The sequence below is a fragment of the Ostrinia nubilalis genome, chromosome 5 (assembly GCF_963855985.1).
Source record: "Ostrinia nubilalis chromosome 5, ilOstNubi1.1, whole genome shotgun sequence".
NCBI lineage: Eukaryota > Metazoa > Arthropoda > Insecta > Lepidoptera > Crambidae > Ostrinia > Ostrinia nubilalis.
Genome location: NC_087092.1, coordinates 8890347 through 8915969, shown reverse-complemented (window position 1 = coordinate 8915969; position 25623 = coordinate 8890347). Strand labels below are relative to the sequence as shown.

General features: G+C 34.0%; 1 protein-coding gene across 6 annotated transcripts; it reads left to right on the top strand.

Moving 5' to 3' along the window:
• Positions 1-1096: 1096 nt before the first annotated feature.
• LOC135071835 (cyclic AMP response element-binding protein B) lies at positions 1097-19472 on the top strand. Of its 6 annotated transcripts, none has more exons than XM_063965663.1 (7): positions 1097-1313; positions 1617-1789; positions 1930-2079; positions 2172-2334; positions 5442-5513; positions 18621-18743; positions 18837-19472. In XM_063965663.1, the coding sequence occupies exons 2-7, from the start codon at positions 1631-1633 to the stop codon at positions 19037-19039; spliced, it is 870 nt and encodes a 289-aa protein (XP_063821733.1). In that variant the 5' UTR covers positions 1097-1313; positions 1617-1630; the 3' UTR covers positions 19040-19472. The 6 variants fall into 6 exon arrangements, with proteins under 6 accessions (XP_063821733.1, XP_063821735.1, XP_063821736.1 ...); XM_063965665.1 differs by having other exon boundaries at positions 1498-1789; XM_063965666.1 differs by lacking the exon at positions 1097-1313 and having other exon boundaries at positions 1320-1789; positions 18849-19472.
• Positions 19473-25623: the final 6151 nt, after the last annotated feature.

Sequence of the window (25623 nt, the reverse complement as noted above, 5' to 3'; positions counted from 1 at the left end):
AATCCAGCAGAGATGTAAACAAACACTTTCATACACAATTACACCATAATCACTTACGCGTTCATAATATCATACACATTATTTAACAAGCCCATGAAACCAACTTCATTTTCACGTTCATACAAGTTTGAAATCAATCTTTGAAACAAATTATTTTAGCAAAATACGTGGACGATGAAAATTTGTGAGACTTGTCAAATTGACTTGACGTTTAAAATCATGTGTTATCTCCATATTGTCTATGACTTGTCTCTGACACATCAGTGCTGTAACCTGTGAGTCATAGACAATAATCTGTAAATTTAATCGATATTATTTTAAGTATTCACTTATTCCGATTACTGATTAATTTTAAATAAAAAATATAAGATACTTTGTTTAGTTTTCCAGCGATAACTTCGACAATATTGGAGATAACGTAAAATTATTTTTCTACTTTTAGTGTATACTTTTTCGGAGTCAGTTTAATTTTTAGTCGGTTTTATTTAAACGAAATTATTTTACTTTTTTATGCAATTATGCTTACGTATTGTTCCATTGCTTATTTTCCTATATAAGTAAATAAAATAAAAGAAAATAAAAATATTATTTCAATTGATAGCATCTTAAATTACCTCCCTAGCGGAATAGAGCAACAAAGAACTGAGCGAGCGAGATGTCACTAGTAGCAACACTGTCAAACAGAACGCAACTATTTGAAGTTTAATAACTTTACGGATATCATTGATTGTTTTACTGTCCAGTGTGTTTTTTGATTACATCTGTGCATACAGTTTGTTTCCTGTTCTCGAAAATTTCATAATCAGTTCACAATCACATTCAATGTTGCGACTTTGTTGCATATTTTTTTTTAGTATTTTCCTTGTGTGTTCCTTTTCTTTCTGTTCTTATCTTTGGTGTGCAATAAAGTGTATTTATTATTATTATTATTATTTTGACGATCACCTGGCGATGATACGCAAGTACTACAATAATTTCACTTCGCGATTAACGAGAGGTTTTGTCGCATCACTAGTTCACAGACTAAAAATATTTTTATGTCAGTTGGCCATTTTTGATGACATTTCTGCTGATTTCTAAAAAATTAGACTGTAAGTGTGTGTATCTGTGTGGGCTTGCTTAATCATCGTTTTCGAGAGCGGAAGGTGGTCCCGCGCATGCGTCTGACAATTTTCGGCCATATTGTTATGACGCATACAAGATCATAGGTCTCCGCCAGTGACGACTCTGCTCACAGTTGACGTGGCTACTACGTACCATCCCGTTCGCCCACTCCGGACGCAGCATAGACGGTGACGAGGAATACGTAACTGGTGAGTGCTTGTACTGAAGACAAACCTTGCGACCTGTCATGGTCGCTCACATTTTGGTTTACAAAATATGGACATTCCACTAGACAGCAGAACATACTTACCCCTCTTTACTAATAAATATGTTGCGTATAAGTTAGACGCAAAAAGAAAATGTCACATTCATTACGCGACGATTCGCTTTTAGGACTTTCCTGTGAACAGCTTTCTTATCGGAATCATAATACCTATGATGTGAATCTGTTTTGAAACTGAACTATTCTGACAAGCAAGGCATACACAGATTGTTGACCTTGAATATTTTAGGTGACCCTATTGGAATGGACGGAATGGTGGAGGAGAATGGCTCATCTGGAGGAGCGGGTTCTGGAGATCCTCTGGGGAACGCGGGCCCCGCCGCGGCCAGCTCCACGCCGCATGTAGTCGCCGTGACCAGCATTGTTCAACTTACGCTCCCCTCGCAGGCGCCGTCAGCTCAGGTGTTTGTTTTATTGTATAGACTGCATTCATAAACATACATAACCTTTATGTACTATTGTATATTTGTAATCTTTTCAACTAATCTTATTAGAAATTTTCTTTCTATGGATTTAATAAATATTACTTTCATTGATTTCAGGTTCAGTCTGTAATTCAACCAAATCAACAGTCTGTTATACAAACAGCATCCAATATTCAGTCTGTGCAGTTACCAAAAGGAAATGTCATTCTTGTAAGCAAACCAAGTTCTGTAATACATACCACCCAAGGGACATTACAAACTTTACAGGTAATAAAAAGTAAACAAAACTATGAATAGTGTTTATGCTTTCATTTGAATTGTTCTTACTTTGTTTGAAAAATGCTTTTTTTTTATTTTAGATAAAACCAGAACCTAACACATTAGTAAGCTCTCAAGGACAGTCTTGCAGTGACGAGAGTTGCAGTGATGATGAAGGGCCCAAAAGGAAATACCGGGAAATGCTGACAAGGCGTCCATCATACAGAAAGATATTAAATGATCTTGGAGGAGCTGAAATTGCAGGTAAGTTTTTTATTGCTATTATCAAATTTTTAATGCTCTCCATACAAGTGGAGTTTGTAGTGAAGATTTTTTGCATATAATTGCAGCAAACATTGCATTGAGTAACAAAATTTAAAAAAAATCTATTGGTAAATGGACATATTAATACAACTTTTACTTAGCCTGGGTTGCACCATCTTACTTTAACTATAATAAACATAAAAACATCTGTCAAACTCAATACAAAAATCACTGGTTATGTTTATTTCTATATATATATGTTACGGTCAAAGTGATAAATGTGAAAATTATGAATAATCGCCGGTTATTATGAATAATTACCGCATGATTTGGTAAATGTGATTAATATGAGGTCATTTATGTGTGTATAAAACTAAATAGGCGGCTTAGGGGTGGCCCAAGGGCCACCCCCGCCGCACCTTAACCTATTTTTCACTTTAAATCAAAACATTATGTTATAGGCATCATGGAAAAGTAATATTATGCAAAAAACATTCCAAACTCATTATGCCAAATTATATTAATATATGATATCAAAACGTTCAAAAGTTTGGCTGTACACGAGCACGTACACAAGATGTTGTTCTCTTTTATGAAATTTGTTAGTACTAAGGTTGAATCATTAAATAATCACTGTTAAATGTGATTAATTTATCACTTTCACCGCGACTGTCGGGAATTATTCATAATAACCGGTTATTATTAATAATTTTCAATTTATCACATTAACCGTAACATATATATAGTTACGTTTTGAGTCAGGTGGTGTAACAAATCCTTAGTTGACTAAAATGACTCTGGCGACTAATTGTATCATGCTATCAATATCAGTACCTTCTTTTAGGAGTGGTTGTTAGTAGCTTAGGATTGTTTTAAAAGACATATAATTTCAATAAATAATTATAAATTGAGTATTAAACACATAGTAATGGTGGTACTTACTATCATAATCCCATAAGGAAAATAAGTAGGGTAAGTGCGCTAGTTTTCGTCCAATTATCGGAGTTGCCAACTTTGTGATGCGAAATGAATATCTTAAAATACCCTTACTCATATGTATCATATGTCATTTTAGTCCTTATATAGTCTACTTTACGTTAATATTATATGACAATAAGTAAATACCACGGGTTTTTTTATAAAAAATATTTTATGCAAAAGAGGCGATTTCACTAGTTTTCGTCCAAAAAAAATCAGTTTTCGTTCTAGTGTACGCTAGTTTTCGACCACTGTGTAGAAAAAATGGTGCAGTTGAATTATTAACTTAAAACCAATTCTACAATACAGTAACTATGGATTGTGGTATATCATTTGAAAGGTAATTTTGTTAGCTTTCAAATGATATCAAAAAGATATAAAAAAGTTTCTTACCTAAATTTAGGAAAATATTGCAATAGGTCGAAGGACAAATGGACGAAAACTAATCTACAGGAATAGCTAATTTTGGTTTTCGTCCACCCCAGTGCTTGCTCATGACGTCATGGACGAAAACACAACAACGTTTAAAGCTGTTTTTTGTTTTCGTCCACATCTTTTTAACGGTTTTTATGGGTTTATCACTGTTAAAAAGTGGACGTAAACTAAAATGTTTAATGTAATAGCAATAAAGATCATATTGGAAGAAAAAACATTGTATTTTGTAGGTCTATTGAAGTAAATTGATATTTAAAAATATAAACTAGGTGTCAGGGTTTCCGTCCACGTGGACGAAAACCAAAATCTTGCAAAATTGTTATGCTAGTATTAGTCCACTTAATTATCTAAGATTTCTATACAAAAACTTTAATAAACACTTAAAATAGTGTTTAATATGCTAATAATTAGACATACGTGCCAAAAACATTACGTAAAGTAGCTAAAACAGTAATTAAACATACCATGAAAGTTCCCTACCGGCACGTTTTTTTTCTAACTTGACGACGTTTTCCATTCACCTGTGTGCAGCAGCAACTTCCGTAGATTTTTTTGGAGTTATTACTTGTCAAATTACATTTTCATGCAGGCAGAACTGTTACTTAGATATTATAGATTGTAACAAGTCCAAACTTGCACGGAAAGTTAGGTTTGTATTCTAATTTTCCGTATTTGACGAAAACAGGAGCTGGACGGAAAACCGGCGCAATTACCCTAAACTCTGATTTTTAATTCGACGGAATTTTGACATTTCTGAAGTGTTGCCAACATTGAAACATTCCCACTAAGGATGGAGAGCATTTTCACAAATTAAAAAATAATCCTTTCATGAATTTAAGGTTTCACTTAAAAAACTAAGGCTTAAAAATGTACTGATCATTTCAAAATGGTTATTTGAATTTTTATTATCATATTTTAGAAGTTACAAAAAAAATTGGGAAATTATTTTTCTATTACTGGACTCCCTGGCCAATAATCCATGGGTTACAAACCTTTTTTATGAAAATCCTTTTGTTAATAAAATCTTAGCTTCATAAAATAATCAATTTAACAAGATGCCAATTTTATAATCCAAGTTGATTATGATGACGATAATGATGATTGATGATCAATACATATTTTCGTTTATGTTAATATGTTGTTTTACTGTGTTAAAAACACGTTTTTTTCTATTTAATCTCTAAAATGTACATAATAATTAGTGTACATTGAATTCACGAAACAAACAATAGTTCATTCTTGTAAGTTGTAGTTGATGAAATTTCATTTCATATTATTTATTAATAATTCAAAGCAAAAAAGGCTTATTATATCTGAATTGTCAAAAAATGACAGCTGTCAGAATTCCGTCGAATTAAAAATTGGACTATACTTGACTATAGGTAGCTGTTTTTAATTATTCCCTAAGTATAAAGATTGTGCTTATAATATTATGATAAATAAATAGGTGTGTTCCTATTGTATATTATTTTATTTCAACTGTTAAGTGCAAGGGCAGTCTCTAAAAACTCAGTTGAAATTATAAAATTGTCACAATTTATGTTACTTTGTTGGTGATATTAAATATTTATGAAATGTCTTGAGAGTTGGCAAACAGGAATAATCAAACAGACATGGGAGTGGTGGTTGGACACATGCAATTGAGAAATATAAATACTTACAAAAGAATAAGTAAGAACCTCGTAATATTACAGAAAATCGCATGGGAACTAAACCAGGATGCGAGAATGAAGTGTCGCTGTCATCTCCTTTGTCCTTTGCGCCAGGTCAGTTAAATGTGCTGCTGCTGACACTACTTTGTTTCTGTGTGCAACATGTGTCACTAACCTGTTACATCTTAATTATCCTCCTACATAGCTCATAACTAAATTCAGCTTCAGAAGATATCATCATTTTTGTATTTCATACCACCAACTGAATTGTAAAAACCATTGTGACTTATTCAATTAACTTTATTTAATATTTCACTTGTTTTATCACCGTGGGTTTTGGCTATTTAGATAACTTCACTATGTTAAATCTTAAAGTACCTACTGTAGTAGTGAATAAATATTTTGGGGTTTCAATATCAAATGATCAATTTGAAACAATAGATGCTGAGAGGCAACTTCAGTGGTTATAGGGATGATGACTGAGTAATGAAATCGCAATTCTATTTAGTCCGTCAGACAGATATTAAAAAAAATTTTTGGAGACATATTTTTTAATTTTTTTCATAATCGAATAAGTACAGTATTATATTGAGTTGAAATGTCGCGTGACGTCACTTTTGAGTAAAAAATCTACTCAAGCGTGACGTAACGCGCCATTTCAACTCGATGTAGCACTGTTATTATTTAATTGAGAATGTTACTAAGTATGCAAAATCACTTGAAACCTTTGTTACAGTTAAGCTTTTACATATACAAATACATTTGTTTTTATTTCATTCAAAAATACCCAGTAGTTATGATTTTATAGGCATTCAAAGTTCGCTTAACCCTTAACTGGTATCGTGGGGGCCGCGCGGCCCCCACTCATGACATTTTCTTTGATTTCTAAGAAGCTACGCATCTTGGGCAGCCAATATTTTTGGTATTCTCATAACGGCACTACTCACGTCTGGTGCAGGTGTTTCAGCACTGCATCATTCACTAGGACGAAGTTATGCACGTGTTGGGGTCCGCGCGGCCCCCACGATACCAGTTACGTTGGTTTTTTTTCATGGTAATTTTTATATGTTTTTTATTTTTTCGGTATTGATTCAAGATGCCATGACTTTTAAGTAATAAAACAATCGAAGATACCCAAGAACGAAGTTTTTGATTCCAAATTAGCATGCCAGAAGAAGGATATAGTGATAAAAAAATATAGGTCATTGTGAAGACACGTAACCATTTTTCGGTCGATAATGAGGAAATTGATTCTGATTCTCAAGTTATTTCTCCATAGAGTGAAAATGAAGATGTTTTAGGACCTGGTTAATCCAGCTGCTATGATAAAATAAATACAATCGGTCTGATAATCCATCATAAAATTTACATTTTTATTTTTATGAAATGCTAATTATTTTTTATAAAATATTACTATAAAACTTTATTTATTATGAAGTTCACATATTATGGATTAATTAAAATAATAATATTTTTGGTTAAAACGTTCGAAACGACGGGTTTCATGGATATTTGTAACGTAAAAAAAATATTATGTAAAAAGTTCTTACTATTATGTAATCTCTTGTGGTACACACGTAAGAAGGTTAATATAAAGTAAAAACTAAACGATTACGTAGAACTAGCCTGATATATACCATTTATGAACATTTATTCAAGTATATGGGTAAAACATGCTTGCTGGAAGCAAACATAGTATGGGGGCCGGGCGGCCCCCACGATACCAGTTACGTATGTCCAATTTACGATACCAGCCCCCTTAGACAAAACGCACTTTTTGATCGAATCGAAAATCGAATCCGTCAAAACTCCATACAAAAAAGGGACTTTTCGACCACTTTTCGACTGGTTTGCGATTATAATTTGCACTTTGTCTAGACCCACAGTTAAGGGTTAAATATCGAGTCCCGCCGACGGTCACGTGACCCCGCGTGACGTACATTTAGGCCTCAGCCTCGAACTTAGCGTAAAATCAAATAGACCGGTTCTCGAAAACAGCGGCGCGGCAGCGGCGCCGGAGCGGGCAACGAGCGGGCAGCGGCGAGGGAGCGGGCAACGAGCGGGCAGCGCACTCCTTCTTTTGCCCACAATAAATCGAGCGTAAGGAATAAATTTGAATCGAAATAAAATTGTCGCCGTTGTTCAGACATTTCGTTCGCGAATAAAAACAAATATCTCGACAACACAACCCCGAACACAACACTTCGCCGTTAAAGCGCCGCGCGAGCTGCCCGCTGGTTTCGAGAACGGGTCTGCGTTGCCCGCCCCGCCCCCGCGCCGCCGCCGCCGCCGCCCCGCTGCCCGCTAAGTTCGAGGCTGAGGCCTTCAGTATCCGCTCACTACACAACGGATATAAACATACTTAAATAATTTTTTTTTGTAAATACCTACATACATATTAACACCCAGACCCATCACAGAAATTAAAATTGAACCAAACCCAAACTTGATGCGATTGTGTCGTTTTATTGCGAAGTACCTTCCAGCTCCATCATTAGACCCTGATTACTATATAGAATTGAAGTACTCGTCAATACAAAACGAAAGAGCCCAAACTCGATAGAGTTAAGTCGTTTTATTATGGAGTTCCTATGGCCACCTTCCAGCTCCATCATCAGATCAGCTCCATGTCATCATAATATTGCATGGTCATCCAAATTACATGTGTATGCGAAATTTCAGCTTAATCGGTTGTCCGGAAGTGGGTCTTAATTCAGCTTGCAAGATTCCACCCATACAAATTTGAGCCAGTCACTGTATTATGACGTCACGCGCATAAAATGGCGGGCCGGCCGCCGCCCGCATCTTTAAAAAATTCAATATCTTGGAAACTAATTGACGTATCAAAATAATTCTTTCACGTGTATTTTTTATTTTTAACAGAGAATACAGAAAGCTAAAAAACAAAATTAGTGAACGTTCTTCATTATGAAAGAAAAAAAAAAATTAGTCTAATATTTATTAATTATCTGTCTTACGGACAAATAATTGAAATTTTGTCATCTAGCCTATTTTGGTGTGTGCAAGATAATCTGTGTGACGTAAGTCATTGACCTGTAGGTCTAGACAAGTAGCACCATACAAAAAACCGGCCAAGTGCGTATCATGCCACGCGCAGTGTAGGGTTCCTTGTAGTTGTCCTTCATTACCACAATATATTTCAGAAGCAAGCAATTACTTCATCTAAAGTCACTTTTCATATTTTCTTCTAAGGAATTTTTATAAGGTATGAAATTTTATAATACATGAGTAAAACGACTATTAGGTACCTACTCTTAAACTAACTGATCTATCTTAACCGCTATAGTTTTCCTTGGGAGTTCTTAAAAAGCACTAATATCATGAATTTTTCCAGATTTTTCAAGCCAATGATACCCTTACACGCTGGGGTAGAAGATGAAAAAAAAATCCTCCCATTTTATCGGCGTGATTAATAATATACCTCCACAAAATTACAGTTCTCTAGTTAGTGCCAGTAGTTTCCAAGCAAAACCTCGGACAGACAGACAGACATAATCAAAAAATCAAAATCAAAATCAAAAATATTTATTCAGTTTAGACCACAAGTGGCACTTATGAACGTCAATAGAAAATAATAAAAAAAGAAAAGGTAGCCCTTATGGCCCACTTTACATGTCTCCTTATCTTTTGGGCCCTACCAGCGCTTCGAGACAAACATATGGCAAGTGCTGAGAAGAAACGCCGGAACAAACACATAAGGGTTCCTTGTCAGGATTACGGAACCCTAAAAAGGCCTTTCGACCACCTTTCGAAATTACAACTGTCACTTTTTACTACTTGTCTAGGGGGTTGGTTTTACGTATATAATACAAAATAATAAAAACCACATGCTATAGGGGCATTTTTTGGAGTAATTTATCAATAACCAAAAAACACGAATTTAAAATCAGATTTTTTTCAAAAAGTATCATTTTTTATTATTTGTTGGCATTTTTTGTGTATTTTATGTATTTTTTAGTATTGCCTGTTATTTAGCATTATTACTGTTTTTATTTTATCAGGATATACCGCTTAGTTTAAAAGTTATTACGTTTTCTTTACAATAAGTAATTGGAAGAAAAAAAATTCAATAAAAAATTAAAGAAAAATCTCAAAAAAAATTGACCTCTTTTTTGTCGATAAAAATAGGTCTAGTTTCATCTATTTTCATATGTACACTTTAACGTGACTCACACTGTATAAGCTACTTTTTTTAATTGATGTTATTTTTGTTTTTATTTATTTTTTAAATCTGCTTCAATTTAGATTATATTAAATATCAAATAGGTATTTCATTAGTCAAATAAATTTCAGATCCAGTTATTGATTGGATAGCTAGTTACGAGCCGCCAAACTTTAACAAAAGTACAAACCACGATAAAAAATCAACTTAGAATTCAATTTAAATAAAAAAATTAAATGTGATAATGGATTGCCAATGATTATAAAAACATCTCTAGCTTCTCTTTCCAATGACATATCAATAATGTAGTAATTAGATATTGAAATTTGTCAAAAATTCTAAGTTTATGGAAGAAAATGGAATAATAATAATACAAAAATTATCCAATACAAAGTAGATTTAGACTTTTTTTTTACTTTTTTCTTCATAATGTGGTTACCTATTATTTTTAATTTGATTTTGAAATAAAATACACAAAAATAGTTTTGAAAAGGTGTATAGCAGAAAATATAAAGATGTTTGAAAAAGCTTTGTATGGATAATAATTTTTGTATTGTTATTCCATTTACTTTGAATTTTTGACGAATTTCAATATCTAATTACTAGAGATGAAACGGATAGTTGTTTGACCGGATACCGGATATCCGGCCAGCTGCTAGGCCGGATAGCCGGATATCCGGCGGCCGGATAGTTGGCCCATTGTCTCGTTGCATGTTGTGAAGAGTTTAGCGCCGCACAGGTGCTTCGAACGCGATCAGTGGGTCTATTAGTAGACTAGACTAGTCACACTTTTCGAAAATCGAATCCGTCCGAATAGAATGTCCGATTTTGCCACTTGTCTAGGGGACAGATCAATTCGGACGATTTCGGTTGCTATCGTGAGTGTGTGATTGAATAGCGACAATTAAATTAATGTACTTGCTGGCGTAATCTGACTGAACTGCATCATGTCATCAGACCATCAGTGAAAAAAAGATCGCCTTTTTATTTGGCATCGACATTAACAGATATTTACTATTTATGTATTCGTCATTAGAGTGAATAGCCCAGACAAATAAATTAGTTTTTTAGCCTTATGGCTTTTTTGTAACTTTTTGGACTTTAAATAAAAGCCGTCATTATTATTTATATTTACCTCAAAGATTAATGTATTTCATTTTAATAATAGGAATTTGTCGTAGTTTTTTAATATCCGGTATCCGGCCGGATAGTGAGTAACTATCCGGTATCCGGCCGGATATCCGGCCTACCGGATATCCGTTTCATCTCTACTAATTACTACGTATGTGATATATCATTGGAAAGAAGGAAAGCTAGAGATGTTTTTAAAATGATTGGCAATCCATTGTCACCTTTATTTTATTTTTAAATCGAATTCTAAGTTGATTTTTTATCGTGGTTTGTACTTTTGTTAAACTTTGGCGGCTCGTAACTAGCCAATATCCAATCATTATCTGGATCCGAAATTTATTTTATTTGACTAAAGACATATTATTCGATATTAATATCAAATAAAAAAAGCGGTTGAAAACACACGAGAAAAAAATCAGAAATCAGATTAGACATCAATGACTAATTCTTTTGTTGGTGATGTATTTGATGCCTCCGACTGCATTTGTGAACACTAAGTTGTCTTGTTTTTATCTTTTTAGTTCATTTTTACGCAGTTGCGTTTTTTGTTTATTAAATAATAATTTTATTTTAATCTTTTTTAGTTAAATACCGTGCATTTTTGTAAACTACTTAAAAAGCCCTTTATTTTGATACCCCACTCAATAAGTTTTGGGGAAACAAAATTTTTTTTAAGACATTATGGCGCCTAAAATCCGCCATTTTGATTTTTTTTCCAACTTTAATATAGCCAGTGTCACTCACGAATAGGACAAATCTAACGAAACCACTCACGCTAAAATCGGTCAAGCCGTTTAGGCTGTAGGCCGTGCCAAAGAAATATACATACATACATACACTCGAAAAACATAACCCTCCTTCTGTAAAAAAAATTGAAGCAGGTTTCAGGTCAAATTAGGGAAAAAAATTAATAGAAACAAAAATATCAATAAAAAAAAAATCGTAGCTCACTTAGGGTCAAATGGGCGAACCTGTATTCTTAAAATGACCTTACCTATACTGTGCACGAAGTTTGTCTAACCTTCCGCCAAACACCTTGTATTTGTATGTACATATTCCTGAAATACATTGACAAGGAAACGCTCAATAATTAAATTCAAATAATCAAATTGGCGTAGTGAATATTACTACGAGGTTTACAATTCAAAGATAATAATAATAACCCTACAAAAAGCCTCGTTGCTCGATATCTTAAATTCTAGTCAAATTCCGATTCATGTAAGTAATAAATAAAAATAGATTCAAATCTTATTTTTTTCAAAAGTTGTCAAACTGCCATTTTACAGGAGAAATAAAATACATAAAACAACGTATAGATGTTTTTATTATCAATGAGTGGAACTATCATAATAAAATTGTTAAGTTAAATATTGCCAGGGGTATGTAAGTTATCTTAAAACCTTGTGCGTGGAACTGCAACAGGCAAAGACCTTACAAATTAAAATTTATTATGGATAAATATTCTTGAACATTACGTCACCGCTACTCGGTGTGGCTCCGCGTGAACCTGTTGGACCCGCGGTGACGTAATCGCTGGCGTATTAGTAATTGCTGACGTCATGCTTTATTTCTTTTGTTGCTATATTTATAGTCCATTCAGCGTAAGATGGTGATTATGACAGTTCTATTTAGTGAGGCGCTCCTTATAAACCTAATCGATATTTTTTAGAATCGAGAATATTTTCTATAGAAATCTAATCGCCTTTTATTTGTTTGATTTTTAATCTTGATCAAAATTATATCTATGAATTTGAACTATCTGGAAATGGAATAAACGTGAATATTCTTAGTGGTACAAAATAAATCACAAAGAATTAAATATATGCATTTTATTCAATAAAACATCAAAATAACAATAACAAACAATACGTGGAGAAATCGCATAAAACAAAACCGTCATCAAAGGAAAACGCACACGTACTGAATTAGCTTTGACCTGCCTGAGATAATAATCGTGATTCGATGGTAAGATGACCACCATGCCGATTACTGATTTATTGCGATTGTTTATGTCCCATCCCTATGAGCAAAAGTTCCGACTAACGCAGAAGCAATTCATTTAATATTTTTTCACAATTTTTTCTAAATAATAAACTAATAAATAAATAGAAATTCTTGTTTAGGTTAATTGAGAAAGATTAGTGATTGATATTTTGGAAGGATGAAAACACACAAAAGTAATTGATTTTTACAACTCAATATTTTTATTCGTAGAAAGTTAGAATCATAAAACGAAACGTTTTATCTGTCTAAATCACCATCATAAGTTGAATGAACTATAGCTTACGACTTTCAGATATTTTGAAATTATATTATACTTTCAGATATATTAATTGTATGGATTTTAAAAAAATATGAGTATTTCTCAAAAAAAATGTACATTTTGAAAAAAAAAAGTGTGCTTTGAAACAGTTCAAAAGTTTTATATTTATAAATCATCACACAAAAAAAACACACACAATTTTGAAGGATGAATATTAATCTTTAAGATAACGAAGAATTATAGCTATAATCCTACTTATTACCAAATATTTAGATATTTTAAAAATAGTCCTTTTTTACCTTTCATACAAAAACCTGTTTGCCACCCTAGCTTTTTCATGTATTTTTGTTTCATAAAATGCGATACGTAACTAAATTATTGTAAATTTCTTTGTATTATCGTTCTACAGTAATCGCAGTTTCTGTATCAAATTGATTTTCTATGGGGTGTCATAATGAATTGGCAATTTAAAGCAAAAAAACAAAATGAGTCGCTCTCATTTACTATTTCGTTATTTACTCTTTAGTTACGATTTATTTCTACTTTCCCATGGTTTCTGAACAATTCCGTATTTATTTTACACGGACAACAATAGCTGCACTCTGAATGGCTGTTGGCCTAACGTCTCCGCCATAACATCTATCGCGAAAATTAGTGAAAACGTGTGTGTTTTGTGGGATTACTTTTTCGTAACAGGCAGTAAAATCAGCGATTTTATATAGAACGGTAAGTCTTCATTTAACCATTTTTTGTAATACGTGTGGTACGAACATTTAGTAAGCTTTTATATTTGCTGTAACAAATTTTATCAAAAAAATACTTGTTTCTGATCTCATTTTGTCTAATATTTCGTTACGTTTTTTGCGAATTTCGTTACGTTACGAAAAAGTACAACATAATGCTGAGTGTATACTGTTATTACCTGACTAAGCATAGTAATATTCACTACTTAATTAATTTCAAAAAATATAGAGCGTTAATAACAAAAGGATTGGATACTATCTGCTTTACAGAAGTGCCACCAGCAAAAAATTATCAAATCATTTAGATTACGTTTTTATGTGATTACTTCTTTTGTTTTTTTTAGGAATGCCGCCAAAAACCAATGCCGAAAGGCAAAAAGCTTACAGAGAACGACTCAAAATGGATAAACATGATGGAACAAAAATAATTTTATTAAAATAGTATGAATGATTACTCCCTTATTTTATTTCTAACCCCTTAATATTACCCCGTATTTGGGTGCATACTTACAAATATTTCGAATTGAATAAATAAAGAGCATTCACAATATTTCGCCAATGTATAACAAGCCTTATGGCCTTACTATTTCGTTACTACCGTTTCGTTACGTACATTTTTTTTGAGAAATACTCATATGCTGATTTAACTGCTTCTCGTACCTTTAACTATCGGCGTTAACACCCAGCCGTAATCAAAAAGTTGGTTTGTTAAAATTTACATGAAAATATGTGTTGGGTCCTTCTTTTATAAAATTATGAAAATTTATTGAAATTATAGGAGTACCTAACGATATCTACTTGGTATAGGTACCTACCTACTTATTTAGTAGTACTGTCATAGTTCTAAGTAACCGATTTATTAAGGCTTGGTATTTCTGCTAAAGTAGGTATTTCACGCTGTCAAAATCTGCGCGCGCAATACTTCGCCGAAGACAGCGCGCCAAAGAGCTCTCCCAGCTACACAGTATAAAAATACCAGTTGGTTAGGTTAGGTTGACTTCCTTCCATTCAAGCGTCACACTCACAACACTTTCTAATACAAATCATATCCAAGTGATACAAATTAAAACACCTTTCAGAATTTTTGGGAATATATTTTAGAATCGAATAAATATAAAATATAACTGCCAAAGTAAACACGGTTCAAAGAGGCGTGGCATCACCCGACCTTCCGGAAGTTCAAAAGAATTTCAAGATTACGTCACCCGACCTATCGGTAGGTCATTTAATGATCAGTTCATCAGAAAAACATTTTATGATCAGTTACTCGTAGTAGCGATTATTTAGAGCTTGGATAATAAATTATAGTTGTTGCAATTCACGAAACTTTGCATGTGGTTAATTACATTAATCAGTACACGCATCAATTTTGTTCAGTCTTTTTGTTTATTAATAAATAAAAATATCACACTAAAATTGCATACATATTTGTTTGTATTGGTCTGGGTGTTTTCTTTCCATAATTTATGTACAACGTATTACGGGGCTCTGTATCGAAAATCACTATGAGCATCACACGCGGTTACCTGGCGCAGGCACTCGCTCTGAGCACTCATGGGAGTTTATGCAGAGGTTGCTAGAGTTTTACTTTGAGCTTTGTTTATAGTCATTACGAAGCAGATTTTGATGGGAAACTGCACTGTCTTGAATTCGAAAGGGTAATTTGACGGTGTTAGGGGAATTCTAGGAATAAATGCAGAGCCTCCTCATTGAGATTGGACATTTCAATTTGAGATTTCACTTGACATTGATTGCAAACTGACATGGAGTTTTCAAACACTTGTAAAAATAAAAAGTAATTAAATCAAAAGCAGTAAGTATCTAGTATTGATATCAACTTCGACGCAAATGACTCCCAAAATAACTTTCTATCCCTTTCACACGTTTGTCATGAATTATAATATTAAGAAATTGTTAAGCAAAATTTCAAGTAGATTGAACCAAAGAATCACTGTCCCATACAATCTTTGCCCCCTTTTTTCACCCACTTCATTTCATGACCCCATTTCGGAAAATCGGATGCCTACGTCATACAAAGAACACACCTTCCAACTTTCAGGTCTCTACGATATCCGTCAGTCATTTAGGACAAAGCATTTTTACTAGTTGTCCAATAGGTACTCTAACGTTCCAGGTATGTCATTGACAGGAGGGCGTTAGTATCTTAATGGGTTATTTATTAGTCCCAACTTTATGCCACTTGACATTTCAGAATCGTTTGACTTTAGATACCTAAGCGATTTGATATTCAGAGTCTTTTCATGAAATCAAGTTCTAAAATAACTTGAGGTGTTGTACCCGATCAAGCTTTTCATTGCAGGACAGTTAAACAGTTTTATTATTAGTTTCTTCTTTAAGTCTTGATTTGTCAGAGTAGGTAAAGGCTCCATGAGAGCAAAATTTAGCTTTATAATACATAGTTTTTAATTTTTTTCTTGAAATATTTGACGCCTTGTCTAGGTCTAATCTCTCGTTAATATAGGTCCACACAAATAAAGAATGTTTGACTTAGACTTTAATAATTATTATGCTCGTACATAATTATAAATAAACTAGCTTTCCGCCCGCCGCTTCGCCCGCGTAGTATTTTTCAGTTTTTATATAACCTATTACACTCAGATATAATGTGGCTTTCTATTGGTGAAAGATTTTTTAAAATCGGTTCAGCAGATCCCGAGATTACCCCTTACAATTTAACAAATATACAAACACACAAACTTTACCTCTTTATAAATTAGATAAAGATAGGTAATTTGAAACCCTATTTTGGTTTATTATTTTTTTTTATTTTAAACATTTCACAATCAAAACTAATATTTACTGTAGGTAAGTAAATGCTAAACTAAATAGTAAAATATTAGTTTGGATTGTGAAATATCCTACTTCCTACTAATATTATAAAGGCGAAAGTTTGGATGTCTGGATGTTTGTTACTCTTTCACGCAAAAACTACTGAACGGATTTTGTTGAAACTTTACAGTATTATTGTTTATAACCCAGATTAACATATAGGCTAACACTTATGACGACATGTGACAAATAAATTTCAATAAATAAATAAGACGTGTCTAAAAAGCGCCATTTACCTATTGTCATTGGTTAAAATCTACAGCGCTGGACAAACTACTGTATGACGTTCGTAAATATTCATTTGGGGGAAGCCGTGAAACGCCATCTATCAACATGATATCTAACGGGGGTAAAACTAGGTCTACGCGAACGAAGTCGCGGGCGGCCGCTAGTTTATATAGGTAGCTTTCCCTCCGCAACCTTATTTGGTATTCCATGTATGTGTCTTTTAACTGATTTCTGTTACACATTTCATGTAAAATTTGTCCAGTTATAACTCCATTTACATCTGCATCTATAAACAAGGGTTCATGTTCTCCAGCCCAGATGCCGAGTAAACAGAATCGTCTTTCAGTGACGTGCAGCTGCCCCTATATTTGACCCACTGACCTAATTTTTTATTATTTATTTGTATCAGTGTCAGTGTCTTCTAAAGAGTGTAAAGACGATTGTATGTAGGTACTATTAAAATGTAATTTTAACTCATTGGTTTTGTCTCATATTTGAGGAATGTACTATGTATCATGAGTAGAGTCTTCGTTTAAAAGGATGCGAACGATTTAAATTTCAATAGGTACACAAAATTGATAATTCTTAATTATCAAAAAATTTAGTTTTCTCCAGTAGCACTGATATTATTATACTGTGACTCATCAAAGTCATCATTGTCAAAAATATTGACAAATCGCGAACTGTCACGGCCATAAAACTGACACGCGTCCGTCCTCCGTAAGCGCCACCGCGCGACTGATTGAGATTGTCCAAGCCGTCATGGACGATTTTTTCCACATTTTTTAACATAGTAACTAAATAAGACGCAATATAAAAATTTCATCCGTTAAAAGCCCTCAAGTTATTTCTGAACTTTAGTTTAGTAAAAGATTTAGAATCTCAAATCGCTTATTTTAAAAATAAAACCATAAATAGAAAACGAATAGAGGTAACTTTGGGAATTTATTCTATCGAGTCAACTTCATCAAATCGTGTTTCCATCCGTTAATAGCCCTAGAAAATATCCTCAACTATGCCCAATAAAAATCTTAGCCTTTAATTTTACTGTTTAGTACCTCAAAAATGATAAATGAAAACCTCATTTTCGCCATTTTCTCTGCTACCCGGCCTTAACTAGCTCTTCTTAAAGCATTGTTTAAGCCTGTATTTTTCCAAACTGCAGTCACAGGTATGTCATTTAATCTTTCAACAATAATACAAAGACAGGAGATCCCTATAAAATGAAGAGCTGATATCGTTTAATTAAAACAACAATTAAGAGTCCAAGTGGCAACAACCAGGACATAAGAAAAATATTCAATAATACGGTCGCACACATTAGAAGAACGAAAGTTAAAATATACTGAAGTCGGATGCTACTTTATGCAGATGTGTATCGGAGACAGGACAGGCCAAATCGTCCGCTTGTCTCTGGTATATCAGAGAAGATTGTGTTCCTGCAGGGGAGACTAAATATTCTGATGACGAAGTAGCTCGAAATACAATGGGTGTAGATACACCCATACAGATGTATGTGAAGGTGCACGAAACTAGAGACGAGACTACTGACGATACAAATTATAAGCTGAACAAACTTTCAGCTGACTAAAATTATGTAGTCCGCGGAGAGTTAAATGTTTTTTTTTTCTTTAATCATGACCATTGACGATACAATACAATATTCGATTCGATATTTTCTTTCTTTTGAGAATTCAATATTGGGAATTAGTATTTACCTGGGTGTTACGAGCACAATCTTTATATCCTTTTAATTGTGAAAATGAGACCCACTATGTTATAGTAGGTATTTAACTGATAAATGATGTTTGTTTTGTTTTCAGTAATCCCGGCCGGCGCCCTACAAACGGACGGCGGGCTGCACACACTGGCCGTCTCAGGCACGGGCAGCGGCGGCGCTATCGTGCAGTACGCGACCAACCAAGACGCTCAGTTTTACGTTCCGGGTTAGTATGGTCAATTTACGAGATATTTTCTATCGAATTGGCAAAAACGCCAATTTTTACCGGAGAAACGAATAAATGGTACTATGTTTACAGGTCCCATTCTAGAAGACCAAACGCGAAAACGAGAACTGAGGTTGTTGAAGAATCGAGAAGCGGCGCGCGAATGTCGTCGTAAGAAAAAAGAATACATCAAATGCCTGGAGAACAGGGTGGCAGTTCTTGAAAATCAAAATAAGGCTCTTATAGAGGAACTTAAATCTCTGAAGGAACTATATTGTGAGCAGAAGACGGAATGAGGCCCAGCCGGCTAGCGGAGTGACTGGTCCGTTGGAACGCTGCGGCGCGCGCCGTCCCTGTGCTCATAAGATGCTTGGAGTTTGATTGGTCATGACCATCATTCATGTTTGGGGGTATTTGATATTTCGCAAATAAAACTACTTGATCAATTGGGTTTAGTAAGTATTGTTAGTTTATTATAATAATGTTGAATTGTTTATGGTATGTTTTATAATATTTATGTTACTGTTTTAACGATATCAGTTTGGTTTTGTTTTACAGGATGAAATTATCGTAGTTCATGTTTTTTATTGAATTGTTAATGTAAACCCTGGTCTTAATGTATAGTAAATTATATTGTTGGTATGGGTTTCTCTACCATTCCAAAGTGTTAACCTTTTCTAATAATTTTATGCAATCATTTTACTATCCAAGTTTTACTTTGTGCCATTCGCTGGTTTAATAATTCACGGAATGTAATTAGTTCATTACATATTTTTATTGTTCAGTAGATTACTTTGTTTTAAAGAGCATTTTGCAACTAACCCGGGTAATCATACAATCTGTGTCACCACGTCGTCGTTTCTGTGATGAACGATATTGATGTCCTATATTACTACTATTAACATTATTGTTAATTATTGTTTACACCAATACTGGGGTGTTTGTAATGGATAAGCCAAAGTTAATATTTAGTTTTATTGTGCAATAGAGATTGCAATGTACAGAAAAGTCTACAGTTGTCTACGTCTCTGGATTGAAGTATATATTAAATGCAAATAAACTAAAATATGTACATTATGTATAGTTAATTAATATTGTAAAGGATGTTAGTATAATGAAATGATCCATTGTATATATTGATGATATGTTACGGATGTGGAGGAATGGTCGATTTTGCATATCACCATTTTAAATCGTTTAATGTATCGTCGTGATATAAAGTTTGAAGATCTTATTTGGTGGATTAAAAAGCACCATTCTTTCATTAACCTCGTAAGCCCGGATGTGCCTCAGAAGGAACTGAAACTTTGTAGTCAGTAACGCCGAGACATTTTCCGAGGTGAATTGTAAGTATCGCCGGATGTGCCTTCAGAGGAACTAAAACTTTAGCGATTATTTTAAGTTCAAAAATTCGCGCCTATCGAAAAAAAAGAGTGATAGTCTATGGCTTAGAGTATTCAAAATCAGGTATCCGAACTTATTAATGTAAAAAAAACAAAATGTCACTGTCAAATTATCATTTTTCTTTGACAAGGTGGTTCTTCCGAGAGGACGTGATGTACGATTAATTTTTTTTCTTCACGTAAACGCGGTTTAATTGAAAAACTAACCAGTATAATTTAAGTTAAAATACTGCTAAACAAGCAAAAAAAATATTTTTACCAATTCGAAGAAGTTTTGTAAGATTTTTTTTCGTTTGAAAATAATAGTTCTTTGCAAGGAACATTCGGTCTTGATGGTGAAAGTTTTATTTTTGTATATTTTTTCTATTGAGATGGATTGAGTATTGGACTTTTAAAAGTATGATAATGATTGAGAAAATTTACCATGAAAACGTTCTGATTTTTAGTTTAATAAATATAATAATTAACATGAATTTATTCACTTTACTTCTTATACATTCTAACCTATCAATATTGTATGTTATAAACCGATAGTACTTTTAAAAGTACTAATTATGAAACATTAAATAAAATTAAAATACTTGTGCCTTTTCAGTTACATTTATTTATATCATTATTGTATCTTTATGTAGTATTAATTTATTAAGGAGGCTACATTTATGTTTTACTTTAAAGTATAAAATACAATTTATTTACTTTTTCCTTTCAAAGTCTGTAATACCGAATGTTCTTTTAAGAGAAAACATTTTTTAATTATTTTTTACCTAAAATAAGCTCTATGCACTATTATATAGGGTCCCTGAAAATATGGGTGCAAAAGAAAATCTCTAACATAGAAAATTTTTTACTCGAAGTGCTCGGCGTTTACGACTTCAAATTATTCGTTCTTCTGAAAGCACATTCGGCGATACTTAGAAGTCGACAAAATTTACTCTTCGGTCTTACGAGGTTAACGGTAATTCAATAACATAGATGACTATTTTTTGTGAAGAGGGATTCTTTAGTTGACTAATAGAGTATTAAGATTAAATGTTATATTTGCCATGATTGACAATTAAATGCATGCTTGTTTATTCATTTTCAAAGATGGATTAATAAATTGTTTAGTTGTATTTTTATTAAATCATTCATGGCAAATGAATTTATCGATAGACATTGAGAAAAGTGCCTTTAAATTAGAATGAATAAAGTTTATACCAACATAGCTTTTTATGTTAACTTAAATGCTATTTATAAATAATAATAATATTAACTGTTTCATGTATTCCTGTAGTATTATTTCTAAAATCTCCTGTGGCAGATTCGAGTACGTATCCACTCCAGTCGTCCCGCCCCGTATTTTTCACCGCACGCATCTACACACCTTAAACGCCACGTTACGTTATTACGTATTTTCAAAAACCACTGTAAAGACTGTACAATAGCTATATTATAAAAAAAAATCGACCAACCACCAGCTGATTTATTCCAGTAGTCCCCACACCACCAGTGACAACAACGGGAATTATTACCTATATTTTTTCAGCCGATGGAGACAATGGTATAAAAAAATTAGTGATTTAATAAAATTCCCACAGTAATAAACCGGTAAGGTCCTTTTAAGAATACAAGTTCTCCCATTTGACCCCGACTGAGCTTTTTTTTTTAATTGCTATTTTTGTTTTTATTTATTTTTTTCCAAAATTTGACCTTATTAAACCTACCCTGTGGGTCTAGACAAAGTGCAAATTATAATCGCAAACCAGTCGAAAAGTGGTCGAAAAGCCCCTTTTTTGTATGGAGTTTTGACGGATTCGATTTTCGATTCGATCAAAAAGTGCGTTTTGTCTAGGGGGGCTGGACTACAACAAACATTTTAAAGCCAAAACCAGCTCAATCGGCCCAGCCGTTCTCGAGTTTTAATCAGACTAACGAACAGCAATTCATTTTTATTTATTTAGATAGATAGATTAGTATCGAAAATGTCTTTATACAAATAAAACAAATTTCAGATCCAGTAGTGATTGGATAGCTAGTTACGAGCCGCCAAAGTTTAACAAAAGTACAAACCACGATAAAAAATTCATCTTAGAATTCGATTTAAAACAATTAAAGGTGATAGACAATGGATTGCCAATGATCTTAAAAACATCTCTAGCTTCTCTATACAGGGTGACAGGAAAAGCGATACATTCCTTGATAGGGGTTAAAGTAGAGCTTATTTGCAGTCATTTAAGTCATATGACACCATGTCCGAAACTTGTTCATTTCCAAGTTATTCAAGATAATCCAGTTTTTATGTTAAAATGTACCCTTGTAATGAAGAATACGGAATAATGTTAACTTTTTATATTCGTATAGCTAAATAATAATATTAACATTTTAAATTAAAATTTGCAAGAAAGAATCGTCATTACTCAAGTAAAAGCTAAAAAACCATGTATGATTTTGCAAAAAAAAAAAATTGTTTTAGGTAATTAAACGAAGAATTTCCAAGAAAAAATGTATGGAATGTTGTGTACAAATTACAGAATTTAGTTCCTTGATTCATTAGCTATTCATAAAGGTACAGGTGTTTAACAAACACACATAATTATTTTTTTATTTAAATTTAAACGTCTAGTAAGATACTTTCATAAAAAAAAAGTCACACTAACAACTATTCTTGGGTCTCAATAAATGAAAAACTTAGTATTTTAATAATAATTGTATCACCTAATTTTATCTAGGTACATTATTTTAAGTCCTGCTCAAACTGTGAGCCCCGTCATCTAATACAAGCTCGTAGTTTGTTTCTCACTTCTGTTTTTGTGACTCTTGTTGTTAAACTTTGCTGAATATCTTGAGCTGCTGCCCTCTGAATGCGCTCACGAAGCTTTCACAACACACTGCACACTTTCGGCTCAGTGTACGCCAATGGATGGATCAACAATATCCACTTCGTTGGATTGGGCGCGGTGGACCCATTCCTTGGCCAGCCAGAAAGTATCTTACTAGACGTTTAAATTCAAATAAAAAAATAATTACGTAGTGTTTGTTAAACACCTGTACCTTTTTGAATAGCTAATCCCACCAAAAACATTCTGTAAAAAACTAGCCAAGTCTCGATGGAGCTGCTTGTTTATCTCTAAAAAGTAATGAAATCTAGACAAAGTCGTGCCAAGTCTATGGTTCCTTACTGCGATTTCTTTATTATTATAGTTAATGTTGTGTGACTTGGCCGTTGAACAATCTTTATTAAGATAATCATACAATAAGTATTATTGAAATACGCAGCTTTATTAAGCCTACAATTGACTGGTTATTGAATCAACGTTTTCCAAGTGGCAATTTTCCATCGCCAATGGGTAGCGGTTCTGGCGACAGATTGGTGCAATGGTGTCATGGATTACCTGGTTTTGTACCCTTCAACGGCCAAGTCACACAACATTAACTATAATAATAAAGAAATCGCAGTAAAGAACCATAGACTTGGCACGACTTTGTCTAGATTTCATTACTTTTTAGAGATAAACAAGCAGCTCCATCGAGACTTGGCTAGTTTTTTACAGAATGTTTTTGGTGGGATTTCACTTCTTTTTGTAGAAATTTCAGGCCCCTATTTGAGAACCTCTGGATAAGACCAGAACGCAGAAATTTTCGTCATCTAGTAAGCTATAATCACGTACTTAAAATCCAAAATTTCAAGTCTGTTGGTCATTTAGTTCCGAAGTTAAGCGAAAGCAAAGTTTCGCATTTACGACACTCACTCACTGATAATCATCAAAATAGAACTAGTACTTCCCATAAACTCAGAGAGCTGAAATTTGGTACAGAGTTAGGGTTTAATGGCCACATAAAGGGAAAACTATAAAAACTAGGAAAATCGAAGATCTGGAGTAACACCACATTCATAATAAATACTACTCCGGCAGCACCGTGGTATTCGCCTGTATCGCTCACCGCTAGATGGCGCTAGCACTAGCAAGCGGTGTCCAGATTTTTTTCCTTTCTAGAGCCCCCCGTCGATTAAGTTGAATGTTGTGTAATTTGCATTTCGTTGATTTCGTTTATTATATTGTAAGGTTCGCTAAGGTTATGTTATTAAAACAATTCTGATTCGTTGTCCATTTTAAAGGTCGTTGAGTTTATTTGTGTTTAATATCGTAAAAAATGTCGATAAAACGACGACGTTAAATAATTTTGCCACTTTCTACAAAAAGAAGTGAAATCCCACCAAAAACATTATGTAAAAAACTAGCCAAGTCTCGATGGAGCTGCTTGTTTATCTCTAAAAAGTAATGAAATCTAGACAAAGTCGTGCCAAGTCTATGGTTCCTTACTGCGATTTCTTTATTATTATAGTTAACTAGCTTTCCGCCCGCGGCTTCGCCCGCGTGGAATTTTGTCTGTCACAGAAAAACTTTATCGCGCGCGTTCCTGTTTCAAAAACCGGGATAAAAACTATCCTATGTTCTTTCCCGGGACTCAAACTATCTCTATGCCAAATTTCATCAAAATCGGTTGCGAGGTTTAAGCGGGAAAGCGTAACAGACAGACAGACAGAGTTACTTTCGCATTTATAATATTAGTTGGCATAGCTGGGCATTAACTCGTTAATCCGTTAATCGTTAATTAACGAAGTTAACATTTCTATTAACGGATTAACTTTTAAGTTAACTTTAAAAAATGTTAACGGACTCGTTAACTTTCGTTAAATTATCCTAAGTCCGTTAATCGTTAATCCAGTACCTACTATTTACCAAAAAGATACAGCAGGCACGCTGAAAAACGCTAGAAAAACGCGTTCTGACAAGTACGTTCGGGCTTCTAGAACTTTCAGAACCCAAAACAACAGTTTTTGTAACCAGATCACTAACGACACTTGTTAGTAGGTATGTGTGGGACAACTCTTGCAGCTGAATTTAAGACCAGTGTTCCTCAACCGATTGAGCTGAAATTTGGTATACTTATGTAAGTACGATGACAATGCAATGTTTTTTTTTATGTGACAGGAGGCAAACGAGCAGACGGATCACCTGATGGTAAGGTAAGTGATTACCGTCGCCCATAGACACCCGCAGACCCAGGGGCGTTACACGTGCGTTGCCGGCCTTTAAGGTGAAGATACGCTCTCCTCTTGAAAGCTTGCAGGTCGTATCCGTCCGGAAACACCGCAGACGACAGTCCATTCCACAGTTTGGTTGTACGGGGCAGGAAGTTTCTAGAGAAACGTACTGTTGTGGACTGCCAACCATCTAAGTAATGGGGGTGGAAGTGCTGTCGGGTAGATCGGTGGCGAAAAGTGGCGGCAGGAATAAGTCCGGATAATTCTTCGGAGCACTCCCCGTGATACATGCGATAGAATTTGCACAGTGAGGATACATCTCTACGCACGCCAAGGGGTCAAGCCGATCCGAAATGTCCTGGCAGTCAACGATTCGAGCTACTCTCCGTTCAATGCGGTCCAGAGGGAGAAGCTGGTACTGGGGAGCACCTGCCCAAAGATGAGAACAGTA

Bases quoted from the DNA above. Each gene is read 5' to 3' on its own strand.
- LOC135071835 (XM_063965663.1), top strand. From the start codon at position 1,631: ATGGACGGAATGGTGGAGGAGAATGGCTCATCTGGAGGAGCGGGTTCT. The intron at 2,080-2,171 runs GTAATAAAAAGT...TTTTTATTTTAG, and splicing joins GGACATTACAAACTTTACAG to ATAAAACCAGAACCTAACAC. The intron at 18,744-18,836 runs GTTAGTATGGTC...CTATGTTTACAG, and splicing joins CGCTCAGTTTTACGTTCCGG to GTCCCATTCTAGAAGACCAA.